Source organism: Plectropomus leopardus, chromosome 18 (genome assembly GCF_008729295.1).
Source record: "Plectropomus leopardus isolate mb chromosome 18, YSFRI_Pleo_2.0, whole genome shotgun sequence".
In the NCBI taxonomy this organism is placed as follows: Eukaryota; Metazoa; Chordata; class Actinopteri; order Perciformes; family Serranidae; genus Plectropomus; species Plectropomus leopardus.
In genome coordinates this window covers 17,828,236-17,844,106 of record NC_056480.1, presented here as the reverse complement: position 1 = coordinate 17,844,106, position 15,871 = coordinate 17,828,236, and the positions used below count along the sequence as shown (strand labels likewise).

The following is a 15,871-nucleotide window of genomic DNA, read 5'->3' as shown; positions in this document are numbered from 1 at the left end:
TGCTAGCTACAAGCTGTGTGTCTGTGTGTGTGCGTGTGTGTGCGTGTGTGTGCGTGTGATCACTCTCACTTCCTATTGAGCTGTTAGAGGATATCTCCTGTTCCCTTGTAAAGGCCACTCCATTATTAGAGGATACTGTGCTGCTTCCAGCCTAGACAGCCAGTAGGCATGCAGTGCCTTACAGTAAAGCAGAACATTACTCATATTATAAACTGTTTTTACAAATAAATAGCCTGAAAAATGCAAGTGAAGAGAAAAGATGGGGAGGAAGATTGGCTACACTGTGAAATTACAGCAGTAGGGTTCAATGAATGATCAGCATTTTCTCATAAACATTGACTACATGTGGAAGCATGAGAGACTAAAGTGAAGGCTGAAACAAAGCAGGAATGAAAAGATGTACTGTAATAAGCTAGAAATACAGCTTCTAGTGCAGTATACATATAAACAGAACAAGAGAGACAGAAAGAGAGAGGAAACAAGCCTTGGAGAAAATCAGTACAGGCTACTGACTTGTGTTATTTTGAGGTCCTTTGGGGCTAATGTCCCTGGGGGACGTGGATATGTGTTGCAGCACTCTACCAAATCCTCCGAGTTGTCATGCCTTGCCCCTCTACTCTCACCTCTCTCAGCAAAGACCCACTCAGAGCTGCTGATCAGGAGCAGGCTGACACCATGTCTTTCCTCTGAGACTCAGGGAAGCAAAGCAGTGCAGGAATATTGATGGCCATGTAGCAATTCATTCACGCCTTACTCACAGGCACCCAAATAGATAATGAAGTTCTGTTAGGCTGTTTGTTCAGCTAGAAAATTCATTCTCTCCTTTCATATTTGTACTGACACATATTGATCCTATACATGTAGCTGTCAGTGGTGGGAGAGGTACTCAAATCCCTTACTTGATTAAGTGTACTTATGATGCCAAAGTTTATAAATACTCTTTCAAAAGTAAAAATGATGTGTTCAGGTTCTAAGAGGAGTGTGTGCTTCAAAATAAACCTTCATCAAAATGAAAAGTGCTCATTATGAAGCAGGATCCTTTGAAACTGTTGTCTTGAAATTTGTAAAAAAGAAAGTTTTATAATAAAATATCTATGACATCATTACAATGGTCTCCATTATAGGAAACAATGTCCAGAAAACTACAGTCATAATTCTTATTATTATATATTTAAAACTAATTTGGTGAGGAAAAATATATTTGTGTGTGTGTGTGTGTGTGTGTGTGTGTGTGTGTGTGTGTGTGTGTTTGTGTTTGTATTTGCATACTCCTCAAGAATTTCTTGCTAATTTTGGGGCTATTTTTTGTCAAGTTGTTCATCGCCCACTTTCCATGTTTTTGAGAGAAATCAAGCCAGTTTGCTAAGGTTTTAAAGGGTTAACAAGGCCTGCTATGGCATTTATATTGTCTTGGTTAATATCAAGTTGTCATAACAAATACATCTCAAACAATGACAGATTTGCATTAAAAATGACATATTCGACCGAATGACACTTGATGACACCAATTAATTGTCTTGTCATTTTCATGGCAGTTTTATGTTAGCTGATCTACATCCAGATATACTGTGACCTAAATAAAACACAGTACACTGTATAATAAGCTCAATTGTCTGCGACCCCAATCCTCATCGGAATAAAAGCAAACTGAGCAAGAATATTGTGCATGTAGTAAACAATTATGCTGTTTAAAGACAGCAATAATTAAATGCATTTTTGTACCCAAAGATTTGCAATCTATCGATATTTATAGCTGTTCCTTAAAGGGATTACATGAAACAAGATCAAAAGTGTTCCCTGTATGTAGCACACACATAGTACATAGAAACTTCCACCCACACAAGGCAGACAAAATCATAGGAAGGCAATTTCCCCTCCACACTGCAAACATCTTTTATGCTATTTTTGTATTCAGATTTCAAAAGTGGCTATTACACAACTCGCTCGATTTGCTTATGAATTGCAATGACTTGCACTGGATTTCCAATAACATTAATCCATGTGCAAGCACCACTGAAATGGCATACTCCGCATGGCTGCCCTCAGTTTAAATGTTATGTGTGCATGTGTGCTCTATCATACGGGATCACACCCTACCTTGAGCCCAGTGTCTTTCTGGATGTCACGATTTTACGCCGTGTGTTTGGGGTGTAAACACGCAGGTCTTCGCAGATCAGTGCTGAATCGGTAGCAGCTGCGGCAGAAGGAGAGTGATCATGGAGGGCTCCACAGTATTGATCTGGCTGCTGTCAGGGCCATAGAGAGGAGGACTGACATTAGCTGGGAGAGATTGTCAGGCCATAGAGAGTGCAGATAGCTGCTGGAACCACAGGATGATGTACACTGGAATTCACCAGGGAGGGCTGCATGGGGAGAGACACAGCACATTGTGATCAGAGATGACAAGTGTGCTGGGATGTTTTGCTGTTTTTTATCTGTGGTCAGTGGTCATTGCGTCAGTATCAGTGTCTTTCTAGGCAATGGTGAGTAGCACAGCCTGAGGTTTGACAGTCAAATGGACACACTGAGGTGAAACACACAGGGGAGGGTTATGTGCATCTGCTTTTCACTGTTAACCCTTTGAAATCTGGTGCGACATCACTTTTTTGGTGCTTTGTTCAGACGCCTTTTGCAGATATTTAAACCTTTGAAATGTGCACAAATTGGTTTGATTTCTTTTGGAAACATTGGAAAAAGGCAATCACCAACTTGGCAGCAAACGTCCTGCAATTGAAAAGAAAAACAGTAAAAGGTGACAAAGAAAATTACCTGAAATTTTTCAGATAACAAAGATAAAATATCAAGAAAACTACATACATAAATATATATTTAAAATTAGATTACAGAAAAAAGATTAATATTTATATGTATTATTTTAATTTAGCACTTTTTGCAGGCAATTTCCTGTTTTGTTCTTTTACCTTTCTCTTTCTGTACCCTTTTTTTTTTCCAATTTCAGGTAATTTTCTTGCAACTTTTCAGTAATTTCTTGCTATTTCGTGGTTCATTTCTTCTCAAGTCGCTCATTGCCTCCTTTTCGAAAGAAATAAAGCCAATTTGCTCAGCTTTCAAAGGGTCAATGTGTGTCAGTGTGTGTATGTGTGCATCACACTTACATCAATTGTGATCCCACCTCAAACCCTGAAAACCCCGGAGGATGTCACACCTGCAGCCCACAGACTGACATCTCATTTGACCCCAACACACCTGTCACTGACAGTTTTCTCACCTCCATTGACAAAGTGATACCTGGCCACTTCCGCCGTCTCACTTCAACAAGACAAATTCACAAACACACACAAACACACACACACACACGCACGCACGCACGCACGCCCTAGACACAGTGATTGCTCCATCAGCCACTATTGTGACTTAGGTTTGAACGTCCTTTTGAATACCAGACAGGGGACACCTGTCTGGGTCAGTACACTCCAGTGAGGTTGCCTAAGCTGCAGAGGAGCATAATACCTCGTAGACAGAGGCTTTACATTATCTTCTTTGAATATTGGTCAAAGGAGGTTAATTTAATCGTTATAGCATGGACATTTATTTCTAAGTGAGGATGTTAGAGTCAGTGCCTCTGCATGTGTTTGATCAGTGGTGGAATGTAACTAAGTACATTTACTCAAGTACTGTACTTCGGTAAAAATTTCAGGTACTTACTTGAATATTTTCTTTTCACTTCACTTTGTACTTTGAACTCCACTGCTTTTCAGAGGAAAATATTGTATTTTTTACTTCACCATATTTATCTTCTAACTATTTGTACAAGTACAGCTGAAGTGATCAGTCCATAATTCAATTAACTGACAAAAAATAAACTGGCAACTATTTTGATAAACATTTAAGTAATTTTTTTTTTGTTTTTGAATAGTTTTGAGGGGTTTTTTTTGGTGTTCTTTATATTTTTCTGAATTGGGTACTTTGACAACTATTGTAATAAAAATTAAGTCATTCAGTGATTTTTTTATAAATAGTTCTGATTTTTGGGTATCTTTTAATTTTCTTTTTTTTCGTGAGTACTTTTACTTTTCATATTTCAGCTACATTTTATAATTAGACTTTCTTACTTTTATTAATGTAACATTTTCAAAACAGATTATTTTCACTGTGTGGTATTAGTACTTGCTGCTTAAGTAAAGGAACTGAATACCTCCTTCACCTCTGTGTTTGATTCACTTTTCATAGTCTCCAAACTGTGTACACACTAGAGAGGACTACACGCCATTTCAGTGAAGTTTGCGATAGCTCCACTTTTGCTGATGTGAAAAGCAATTATGGTGACGACGCTAATGCTCGGCGAGAGCATGACGGTGCAGCTACTCTAGAAACCTGGATACATACACTCACAGTCATTACCAGTTCAAGTCAAGTTCCCCTGTTTTCAGCCCACATTGTCTGACCGTGTTTACACATCACAGATATCTGAATGTAATACCTAATGAGCTGAACCGAGGTGCACCGCACTGTCCTACTTACACTTCAGGCATAATTGCACAGCATATTGTAGGACAGAGCAGTGTGTGACGAAAGGAACTTGTTAGTGTCGACAACTCAGATCGACACTGCGGTGTGGAATTGTCAGCAAAGGATCTGTTGTGCATTGCTGGGGTAAAAACGACACTGTAGACCCTGCGTCTCAAGAGTAGTTGGCATAAATGCATCATCAGGGACGCACGCATGTACACTAGCGTGTTGTGACAACATATTAAGTGCATAGACATTGACATGCTTGCACGCGCACAAACATCAAAGATGCCACACAAAGACTGGGATTAAAACAGGGGGGCGGGATCCTGCTCTGCTACTTCAAAGCTTGCCATCTTTTTGAGGCAAAATTGGCTCTCCAGCTTCCTTCCCCATATCCCCCCCTCAGCTGTCTTTTAATCAGCCAATGCAAATGCTCTCTCTCTCTCTCTCTCTGTCTCTCTTTTTCTTTTTCTCTATCTGTCTATCTCATTCTTTCTATCTATCTATCTATCTCTCACTTTCTATCTATCTATCTCGCTCTCTGCTGTCACCTGTTTTGTTAGCAGGCCAGTAATATGTAAACCCAGTTAAATGTGTAATTAAGGAGCTCTGTAAGCAGATGGCGGGCTGAATTAATTGAACAGTCTTGGTAGATGAAGAGGGAGAGAGGGATAAAGAGACTGAGGGAAGGAGAAAATAGAACAAGGGAGAGAAAGAATACATGAGAGAGATAAGGCGACAGAAATTGATTTGAATATGTCTTACGATATTGCCACAAAGTTGGATTGCTTTTGTCTACCTTGTCTGCGTTTGCCAGACGCCGCCTGCCTTGAAATTGCCTTGTCTTGTTCCTGTGGAGCTTGAATCAAAGACGTTCAATTGTTATTTTTTTAGGGCAGTTGTTTGACTGACAACACACACTTTTGGAGGTGAAATGATTATTGAGAAATAAAAATATGTAGAATAAAATCTTTGCTACACTCACTGACCACTGCACATTTTTCTGTTAAATGCTATGTGAGAAACCAACACAGTTAACCAGGCAGCCTTGCTGACCTGATGTTGTTGCAACGATATTAGCAAATGAATTGGCCTGGGGATAATTTTGTTTACCTCTATAAACAGATCAATTTTGGCCACTTCTAATCAAATGAGATGCAGTGTGTGCAGGAGCCAAGACTCTGCCCTTTGCCTGCTAACGCTTCAGTATCAGGAAAGCACTGTGCATAAATTTAGTTGAGCTAAGCTACTTTTTTTATATACTAAAATTCACTTGACTGCTTATGCTGCATCTTCTTCAGCAGAATATAATGTTTTAAAAGTTCAAATATGTATACTGTATGCAGTGGTGGGAGAAGTAGTCATATCTTTCACTTAAGTAAAAGTACTAATACCACACTCCAAGTCCTGCATTGAAAATTGAACTTAAGTAAAAACAATTAAATAATAAAATTAATATGCAAAAAAGCTTTTAAAAAAATGAATACTTTAAAAATAAATAAAACATTGTTTAATTTTTTTTGTAAAAACAAAAAGAAAAATTGAAAAAAAAACCCACCCAAAAATTCAGTTATTGAAAACAGAAAAGTCCCCAAAACTCAAAATTATATTTATTATAATTGTGTGTGTATGTGTATATATACACACACACACACAAAAAACTTTGAACTTTCTGTCAGTCAACTGATTACTTAAAAAACTAATCATTGCAGCTGCAGTTTTATAACTTGTTATTACTTGTATAAACTTTAAAATAATATATAACAAAACGTTGTATTTTATAAACTTGAATTTGTATGCAAAAATCTGAATTTGCAAAATGTGGTGATGGAAAAAAAGTTCAATATTTCCCTCTAAAATGTAGTGGAGTAATACTCAAGTAAAGTGAATTTGTACTTTAGTGCAGTGCATAAGTAAATGTACTTACTTACATTCCACGACTGACTTTATGTGTTTCCAGTGTTTTTTGTTAAACATTAAAGATACATATTTATGTTGTTTGTTTTTTCTTCTTTTCAGGGCCAAGTTATGTTTCGGAATGGAGAGAGGATGGGCACAATAAAATTCAACCAGTTTCAAGGTATGTGTGACACTAAAACTGCTCTATTCCTCAGTCATTTGAGGGCTGGTGTGTATGTTGTTTACAAACCGTTACCTTTGTTCAATCTGTTTTGAATGGAAAACATTGTTTCCAAAGCATCAAGGCCTTTGTTTTGCCTTTTTCATGACTGTCACACCCAACTCCAGCCAGCCATACTCGCTTTTGACGTGACTCCACTGGGAATTATTGCTATAATTTGTTTGAACTCCAACTGCTGCACGTCTGTGTTCAGTAAAACCTGCAATTGTTTCAGAAATGTTGCAGGATTACCACAGTTTTTGGAAAGCCACTTACAATTTTTCTCAAGCCAGAAGGCTGCCACGGTTGATATACCAGTGCTGTTAATGGAACCTGACCAATAGGACTTAGGAAAAGCTCACAGCAGAGTCATACAGTGTACACGGGAAAAGGAGGCTCAAGGATTTAACAGTTTTCAAGTCAGAAGCTTTGTACTCACATTTATCTCATTAGTTGTTTTTCTAGAGAGCATAGTCATTATTTGCATGACTGCAAGGGCTGTTTGTCAGAAAAACATAAAAATGTTTTTCTGTGGATAGTCCCCACAAGTCTTTCTGTTTGGAGTTGCGTGCCCTCCCTGCCTCTGTGTGGGTGCAGGTTAGGTGAATCTAAAACTTGAAAGTGCAAGGCCCGTGGTGCTTTACTCTGCTTGATCTCCTCTGTGGTGACAGGCTGTATGTCTGGACTGTCAAGGTTTGTACATAAAAACATGTCTCAGTATTCTCCATCCTCATAGCATCGTCCTGAGGTTGTTTTTGAGCCAACAGGGCCTGCTGAGTGGGAAAATAACCCCGAGATTGCATCTTGATGCAGGGGATTCCCAGCTCCCAGGCTCCCCAGACTGTATGTAGCACACTGCATGGGGCTGTTCAGTCCTCTCTGCCTAACCATCTTATCTCCCCCACTGCAGAGGGGCTCTGTCCCTCTGGCTGTATACATCACACTCCGTGTGTGTGTGTGAGATAGAGGACAGTATGTGAGTGTTTATGCATATGCTGGTGTGTATCTCTCTATTGCTGACTGACTATGTATGTATCCTAATGCTGTTACAGCAGGCTCAGTTGGTTTGAGGAAAAAGGAGAGTGGCATATGAGTTATAGTAATTTAAAATCCATTTATGTTTAACTAATACGAAATGAACTCAGTCTGTAGTGTGACTTTGTAGTGTTCCATGGAGATTGCGTGGTAAAAACAAGAACATTTACAACACCAATATCAATTATCCAGATAGAGGGTGGTGAGTAAGACAGAAGCTGTGTCCCACTTCCATATTAGATAGGAATTGTCCACAGTGTGGACTTTATACCATGCTGTTTTTGTAGTTAAGTGATCACTGTTCTTTGCTGTCATGCAATAACAGGAAATAATAACAAACTTGAGACATTAATTAAACTGTGAATAGAATGACAGTAGGGTTGGGGGTATCACTTCAAAAGTATAGTACCAATACCTGAGCCCAGGCCTGGACTTGGACAAAAAATCTGACTGGACCAGCCCACCACAATCGATCACACAAAAGTAAGTTAGTTATATATTAAATTACACAAAGGCTTAGGTATTTTTCAAAATTGTAGGGGACACATATTAAGCATTGAGTCTGTGGTACTCCCCCTTTATTTCCTATATTCTGTTAAATTTTTAGGCACAAATTTCATTTTATGGTAGAAATGCTTTGTTGAGCTCTGCATAGGCTTTTATCACAACAGGCTTATGACATTAAGACCTGGCAACTTCGATCTCCGTTGCACTCAGTCCTACCTGCATGTTCACCGTGAGAGAGAAGAGGGAGAGTCGCAGCTGCTGTGCTGCTATGACAGGAGCTGCTGACTGAGTTTATTCTGAGCAGCTTGTCGCTAAAAAAGGTCTAAATAGTCCAGGTTAAAGTATCCTTTAGGCTTGCAATTTCTCTGCTTCTCCCTTGCATTTTGATAAAGGCACTGAGCCCAAAGGGGGAAGGGTTTAAAGATGTGATTGGGCCAGCCTCGTGTCACTCAAGAAAATAACCAATGGGACGATCTGAGGGAAAAAAAAAGAGTAATAGTAACATCGGACCACCAAGAAAGTGCCCAGTATGCCAGATGGCCAGTCCAGCCCTGCAAGTACCCTGAAAATGATACCTGTACCAAGAATACTGTAGAATACTTCATTTAATACCTTTTTGTTTATACTTTATTCAGTACTCATCATGGGGATGGAAGCATTCAGTTGGGTAAAATGCCACCAGACACTACAGTCATGTAGTGTAGTCATACTTTCAAACGTTTGGTGGCATTCTGCATGCTGAAATGCCAACTCCGTCAAATACTCCGTGTTCTGCTTCACCACACCATAGACTGTTTGGGTTATAGCTGCTGTGGTAGTGGGCCAATCACGGGACACATAAAAATCAAAGACTTTTTGCATTAATCGGCTGTGAGCAAAAACATACATATAGTCTAGGGGTGTTCAGATCAAGTTTTCTGCTAAAACTAGGTCAGCTAAAAAATACCTTACGACTTTTCCATCTATGCTGGTCTTTGAGATCAGAACATCTCTAATAGTCTTTTGTTTTTCTATATCTGGGTACAAAAAAGATTGGATGCAGGTATCCTTTGACTGGAGAAGTTTTGATGTTAAATGGCACTGGGTTATTTTGGTTGATACCTCTCTTTTTTGTGCAAGCCATTATGGGACAGTAACGTACATTAATAGCACGCTCAATAATTAAAAGGCTTTTTTTGTGAATTTTGACATTTGAAGACACACAACAAACTGAAAACTTGTTAAGAAGTGCGGTGAGACACAGCTACAGACAGGGAGATCGAGGAGCCATCTTAAATAAATTTGGTCCAACTGAAGTAAATGCATGACTAAAGGCCTGATGACCCTCTTGTCTGTACCTGTAGGTCACCTGCAAAAATCAAACCAAACAGCAGGAGGAACACTTAAGGGGACAGAGTGCTTTCACACTGCTGGGGGGTCATTGGGCAGAGTTTTGCGACTTGGGATAACAAGGGCAGTGGATGTTTTCATGACCGAAATGTAGAGTTTTTTTAACAGATTTTGAGAAAAGGAAACACAAATGCCTTAGCCTAAATCACACGTCTATTAACTTGTGAAACACACTTGTGACTTTTCCATGTTTCTTTTTTCCCTTGAACTGGCTGTCCACTGTGTCTCCAATGCCCACTTTCCTCAACCAAATCCTACCCTATGTTACCGCTCTCTCTCACTATTTCACTGCTAGCTTTATTATATCTCCTCCATCCCTCCTCAACCTTCACTCCATCACTTCTTCCTCACTTGTCAGGGACCGTGAATTTGTCACCCTTTTGACACACCAAGAGCCTGAGCTGGGTGGAGACGAGAGGAGGGACAGCCCCAGCTTGAATATTTCAAAAGGCAGTGATCCTCAACATGACCCTATCATCTGTCCTCAGCCTCTGATCCTCCATTTCACCCTGTCAGGCGTTCTTAGTCAGGGGCCTCAGTGGCTCTTATTCCCACTGTCTCTCATGGGAATAAGAGATAGCTCGCTACCAGAGGTCTTGATCGCAGTCGTAGTCCCTCCGAGTACAGATTTTAAATCAACACACTTCCAGGCATTTAGGAGGCGTTTGTCAATCTGTTAGGAAAAGATAGCTTCAATTTTATATATATATATACATATATATATATATATATATATATATATATATATATATATATATATATATATATATATATATATATATATATATATATATTGTCTCGTATAGCATATATATATATATATGAAAGGTGGGGTTGTGATACGTTACGGTAAAAGGTTAAGATGTTTTGGATCTTCAGAGATAAATGATAGGACTTACTGTTTGCAACACCCCTCGAGTAAGAATTAATTTCCTGCTTTTCTATCATCTGCTGTAGGAATTTGAACTAGCAACACCCTCACTGCTGTCAGTTTACCTCTAGGCAATAGTCCTCTCACAGTCCTTTCAACTTAAATAGCTCACTAGAATATCATTGAACTATACCACAAATGCTTTTAAATGAAGCAGCATTTTTTTCCCATGTTAGAATTTCACACATCTGACATGAAACAAAATAAAATGAACTTGATCAGAGACAAACTAATGTGAGCCGCGTGGAAAAGAACTAATGAATTTAATTACATTTACAGACACTTCTGTAGAGACGGGTTGGAATGTGCTGATAAAAGATTTTTGGGATTCAGCATTGTAAAAGAGTCGTACTGTGAATTAGGTCCGGCCAACCACCGCTTTGATATTTGAGTTTTCAAACCAGCATGAGTTTCTGCTCCAAAGAGGACAAGTCATTTGTGCTTGAGTAGCGAGTGCATCAGTGACAAATAAATAAATAAAAAGTCTTCATCTTTAGCATGTCAATTAAAACAGTTTTGAGAATTAACACAGATTACCAAAGACTAACTGCACTGAGAGCGAGGAACACTGTATGTGAACAAAAACTTTAAAAAATGTATTTATTATTAAATATTCATTTATTTATAATTATCAGAATTTCATATTATGTCACAGAATTATTATAATTTTAAAGCACTTTTCCCATGCAATTTCTGTCAATTTTTTAACTTCCCATGCTTTAAACAGAAGTGAGGCCACAAACAGAAGTGAGGCCACAAATTCTTGAAGAATACATTATTTTCCGTAGAATACAAAAATGCTGAAAGTTCTTCACAAACTGAACTTAACGGGGGTCACATTTAACAGTGAAACTATGTCGAAACATGAGTTTACAAATTCCAACACAACTCGTGCAGTACAATCTCATAAGATTATTATAAGTCTCATTCATCCATTTATCCGTCATATTTTCAGTTCTTCCCAAACACATGTATTATTGCTAAAACATCAGTACGTAAAACAAGTCAATGCAAACATTAAAACGAACATTGAAAAAAATGTTAGGAAAGTTGTTTCATGTTCAATAAATTCGTCACTGATTGTACAGTTATTTAAAGTGACTAATCAAACAATAAAGGTGTGAAATATGTTTGCATAGGCTGAGCAATAGGTTGAGATTTACCACCCTGCTGCAGCCATCAATATTCCCTGTGGGGATGGAGTGCTGGGATAGTATTTTAGCATCTCAAAGGAAGAGAGATATACAATCCCTTCTGCTGTTTAGATCCTAACAAAGGACGTGGTCAAGGGAAACATGGTTATTGATCCTTGTTCAGCACCGAGAAGTTTGAGAAACACAAATCCTCATTGTGTATGCACATAAAATTTGCTGTTCTGAAATTGTCACATATAGCCTGTCTAACATTTTCAGCATGTGCTGGTGCTTTGATGCCAGAACTGGAGATCAAATGAGGTGATTCACAGAAAGGAGAGGAGAGGAGAGCAGAGGGGAATGCGGTGCCCTGTGATGCTGCAATAGCTGATGTTATCTGTCATTTTCCTAGTCAAGGACAATGCTGCCTAGATGTTCAATGGGCCTATAACAGTGATAACAGGGAGAAGCAGAGACAGATTTGTGCGTGCACACCAGAAGAAATTGCTGGTGGTTTGTAGTGCTTACAGAAAAAGAGTCAGAATAATCTGTCCCCTCTTCTCATCCCCTTCTTCTCTCCTCCCTGGTGTACACCCTAAGTGAGTAATCTTTATGAGTGAGGGAGAGTGAAGGCCCAGACTTGTCTGACAAGGTCACGCTTCCTACAATATTACACCTGAGGGACTCATCGTTGTTTCTAAAAGAGAAAACACTAAATCCTGAAATAGCTGTGTTTGAGCAGAACTCCACAGAGACAGTGATGTTTGTAGGCTGGGGTGTACAGCAGCTTACAATCCCTTGACTGTCTCTAGGAAGTACCACAGTCAATGTTCGTGCAGTATACATTTTATATTGTTTATTTTTAAAGATTCAGCTCACAATTTTAAGTTATTGCACCAGAGTTAATAAGCAGCTAATTTGCAGGAAGCCAGATTCAGGAAGCCAGATTCGTGGAAACTCTGAGTATGTTAAGCCTGAAATTAGGGAAACTGCGTTTCCCATTTGACAAAGCCAACTCAGTGTCACCCTGAGTCACTTACTACGGCAACATGCTCAGTCAAACAAACCTGCTCGCTGGCAGGTTTGTTTCCTCTCAGCCTGATACTGATCACCTGCCGACCGATAAGCAGGGAGGACAGACACGGCGGATACTTTTCTCAATTAAATTGTGGACGTTGAGGCACAAATTAATTGAAGGCTGTTGAGTCAGGAGAGGTAAATAAGACCCATTTGAATGCCGATTGTTTCCGCAGGCGTCTCCGTATGGAAAATAGCGTACGATTTTACAGTCTGTCATTTATCAGAGCAATCTCCTCCGCCCACATACATCAAATATTACACATCGTGGAATTTAGAGGATATAGAAAATTATATTACAATATATGAACAGTGTTAATATTTTTAAAAAATGTTTCTTTATTTTCTGTATATTAGACACAACACAGTTGACATTTTTCCATTGAAAATAATTTCATAAAATGACTATGGTCATAGGTGAAATGACATTCAGAATCCTGGTGATTTTGTCTTTTTTCTGCACTAGGCCTTTTTGAAGACACTGATTGATCATTCACATTGAGGCCATAATTTAATTGGCTTTGCAAAAGTAACAGTGTCGTCCTCTGAAATGTGCAAATAAATGCCTATAATCATGTTGGACGACTACACGGACAGTTTTCAATTCAGAGCCCTAAACTAATGCGCCTTCCGCCAGTTTCAAACTCCACACTCTGAGTAAAAGGCACAGTTTCTGATCCTCTACACCACCGTCTATTTACAGTAACAGTGATGTCTTTGTCAAAATTTATACTTCACACCTATATTTGCGTATGCGAGTGAGGCTACAGTGAGAAGATTTTTTTTTTTTGACAGGGACAGCATCTCCCTTCACGATGACTTAAAGCTTCTTGTTGGCAGCTGACAGCGTGTAGATTTCTCTTAAATTGCATATTAATAAAAGATTACATGCGGTGAAATTATGCCTTTGTGTAATAACTAAATGTCTATACTGGTCAATATCTTGCTTTACAACCCAGTGAATTGGCAAAATGATCAAATGTTGTAGATGTTGTGATCGTATTTTAGGTGGTTGAAAACATGGTGAAAATAGGTCTATATTCATTTCAAATTAGGGTATACTGAATATTCATACATAATACCAGCCACTTTCCAAATAGAAAGTTGTGTCTTGGTTCTTACTGGGAAATGAGACACACATGTCACCGACATGCCATCATTTTGTGAAAATGAACGAATAAATGAATGAATGGACTTTATATATTTTATAAATAACATAGTATTCAAAGCTTGTGCATTAACACACTCCGTAATCTTTTCCCATGCTATCTCATGTTGTTAAGCTGCAGCTGCAGTATTCGGTTTTGTTTTTTTTGAAGATAGATTTCATGTTCCACGTACGTGATTATTAAAATCTCTAATTTAGATGGGGTAAAATAACTATCTCTGCTTTTAACTCTGTCTCCTGCCATTGTGAATCACATTATTGATGCTCCACTGATGATGGCTTTCTGTGCTAACCGTGAACGAGCCTCTCTCAGGCTGAACATACTCAGAGTTGACTGATCTTATTTTGATCAGCTGTTCTGAAACAAAAAAAAAAACGAAAAATGCACAAAACAGCAAGTAGCCTTCACTACTTAAACCAGGACAATATATACAATTCCATAAATATAAACATTTCACTACATAAAACAACACAATACATACAGTTGTATCAGTATAAAATCAGTATAACAGACAGTATACAAGGCAATCATTGGTGATGACACCTTTGAGCAGATTTTAGTCACCCTACTCTTCCTATGATTGGCTAGTACTTGTTGCCTTCATTGGCAGGATTGGTTCATTTTAGGCAAGAAGAGTGGGTTTGGTTAGGGTAAGGTTTAACAATCATACCTGCTAAACATCAACATATTGTCATTGTGAGCTTGTTAGCATGCTGATCTTAGCATTTAACGGCATCAGATTGTGTCACAGAGCCACTTGCATTGTTTTAGACTATTAGTGTTGTTTAGCACGATTTTACTCAGCAGATTTTACTGCTCTGGAAGCGTAAAACCAGTCCAGAGAGTAGCAAAAGGGTGCTGGCATCCAGTAGCCGGATTTGTCCACATGCATTCATTTTAATGTGTGCATATGTTTGTGTGTGTTTAACAGAGGGCCAGGAGGTAAAGGTGGGAGAGTACAACGCAATTGCTGATGTGCTGGACCTCAACAACAACTCCATAATGTTCCAAGGTATGAAAAAGGCGATACTGTATTTATGTATGTGTGTCCTTGTATGTGACCCTGTGAGCACTGGCACAGGGACATAAAACACGCTGAAAAAGAAAAAAGTAATGCATCTGATGTGTGTTTACATACATGTTAAAGGTCCATCACTTACCACCTTAGCACTCTCTTCTGTCATTCACGTGCCCACTTGAAGCCAAACTCTTTCCAGCCCACGTACATACTCAGAAATACTCTACCACCTCTCTGTGTAGGGTTTCACCACTCTCCTTTACCACTCTAAACTGTCCTCCATCGGCTAAATTATTTACCAGTCCATTTTTCACCCCTCCCCCGTTTACTTGTGTTGACATACTTTATAATTTGTTCTATCCCCCTGGCTATTCTCCTCCTCACCACCCTCCCTCTCTCTCCCCATCTTTTCGGCCCTGCCCCATATAAAGAAACTCAAGGACAGTACCATCTAAGATGCTTGTTTCCACCTCTCTGACCACAGTGAGTGGAGATGTGTAAGATGATGCCATCGCGATCGATTGGCACACTGGTGGGAGAAAAATGAAGCAAAAGATAAGAAAGTGCAGTGTCTAACCACAATAACTTGACTGTAGTGCACTGAGATACATGCACTCAACTAGGGGAAACCGAGGACCAGGAAATGGGTCTCAAATCACCGGATGTCTGTTGCAGTGTCATTATTTTGTGGCTCAAGAGAAAAGAATTTGAAGGAGGCAGGTCTTTAATAGCGGTGGGTGATATGGCAATAAAATAATATCACAATCTTTTAGGGTATGTTTTTGCAATAATGATATTCTTGATGATATGACAAAAACACTAAGAATATTTTATCATTAATTTTGAGGAAAATTGCAACAAAATAAGTGTTATAGTTGTATGAGTCAACATACATTTAGTTTGCCTTCAAATATTCACTAAAAAGAAAAGTTATTTCTCAGTTCTTTACTTTGTAAACAACAGCAGTCACTCAAAGTGAGGATTCAGATTGTGTATAAAATATAAATATTGCAACAAAAT

At 38.8% G+C, this 15,871-nt stretch overlaps 1 protein-coding gene across 1 annotated transcript in view; it reads left to right on the top strand.

Annotated features, from left to right (window-relative positions):
* The window catches only part of gabbr2 (gamma-aminobutyric acid (GABA) B receptor, 2), a 167,259-nt gene that overhangs the window by 77,291 nt on the left and 74,097 nt on the right, over positions 1 to 15,871 (top strand). The window contains exons 7-8 of the mRNA XM_042505973.1: positions 6,493 to 6,553; positions 14,765 to 14,845. Of these exons, the coding sequence (XP_042361907.1) occupies positions 6,493 to 6,553; positions 14,765 to 14,845 (142 nt within the window). The remainder of the gene's footprint in view (positions 1 to 6,492; positions 6,554 to 14,764; positions 14,846 to 15,871) is intronic.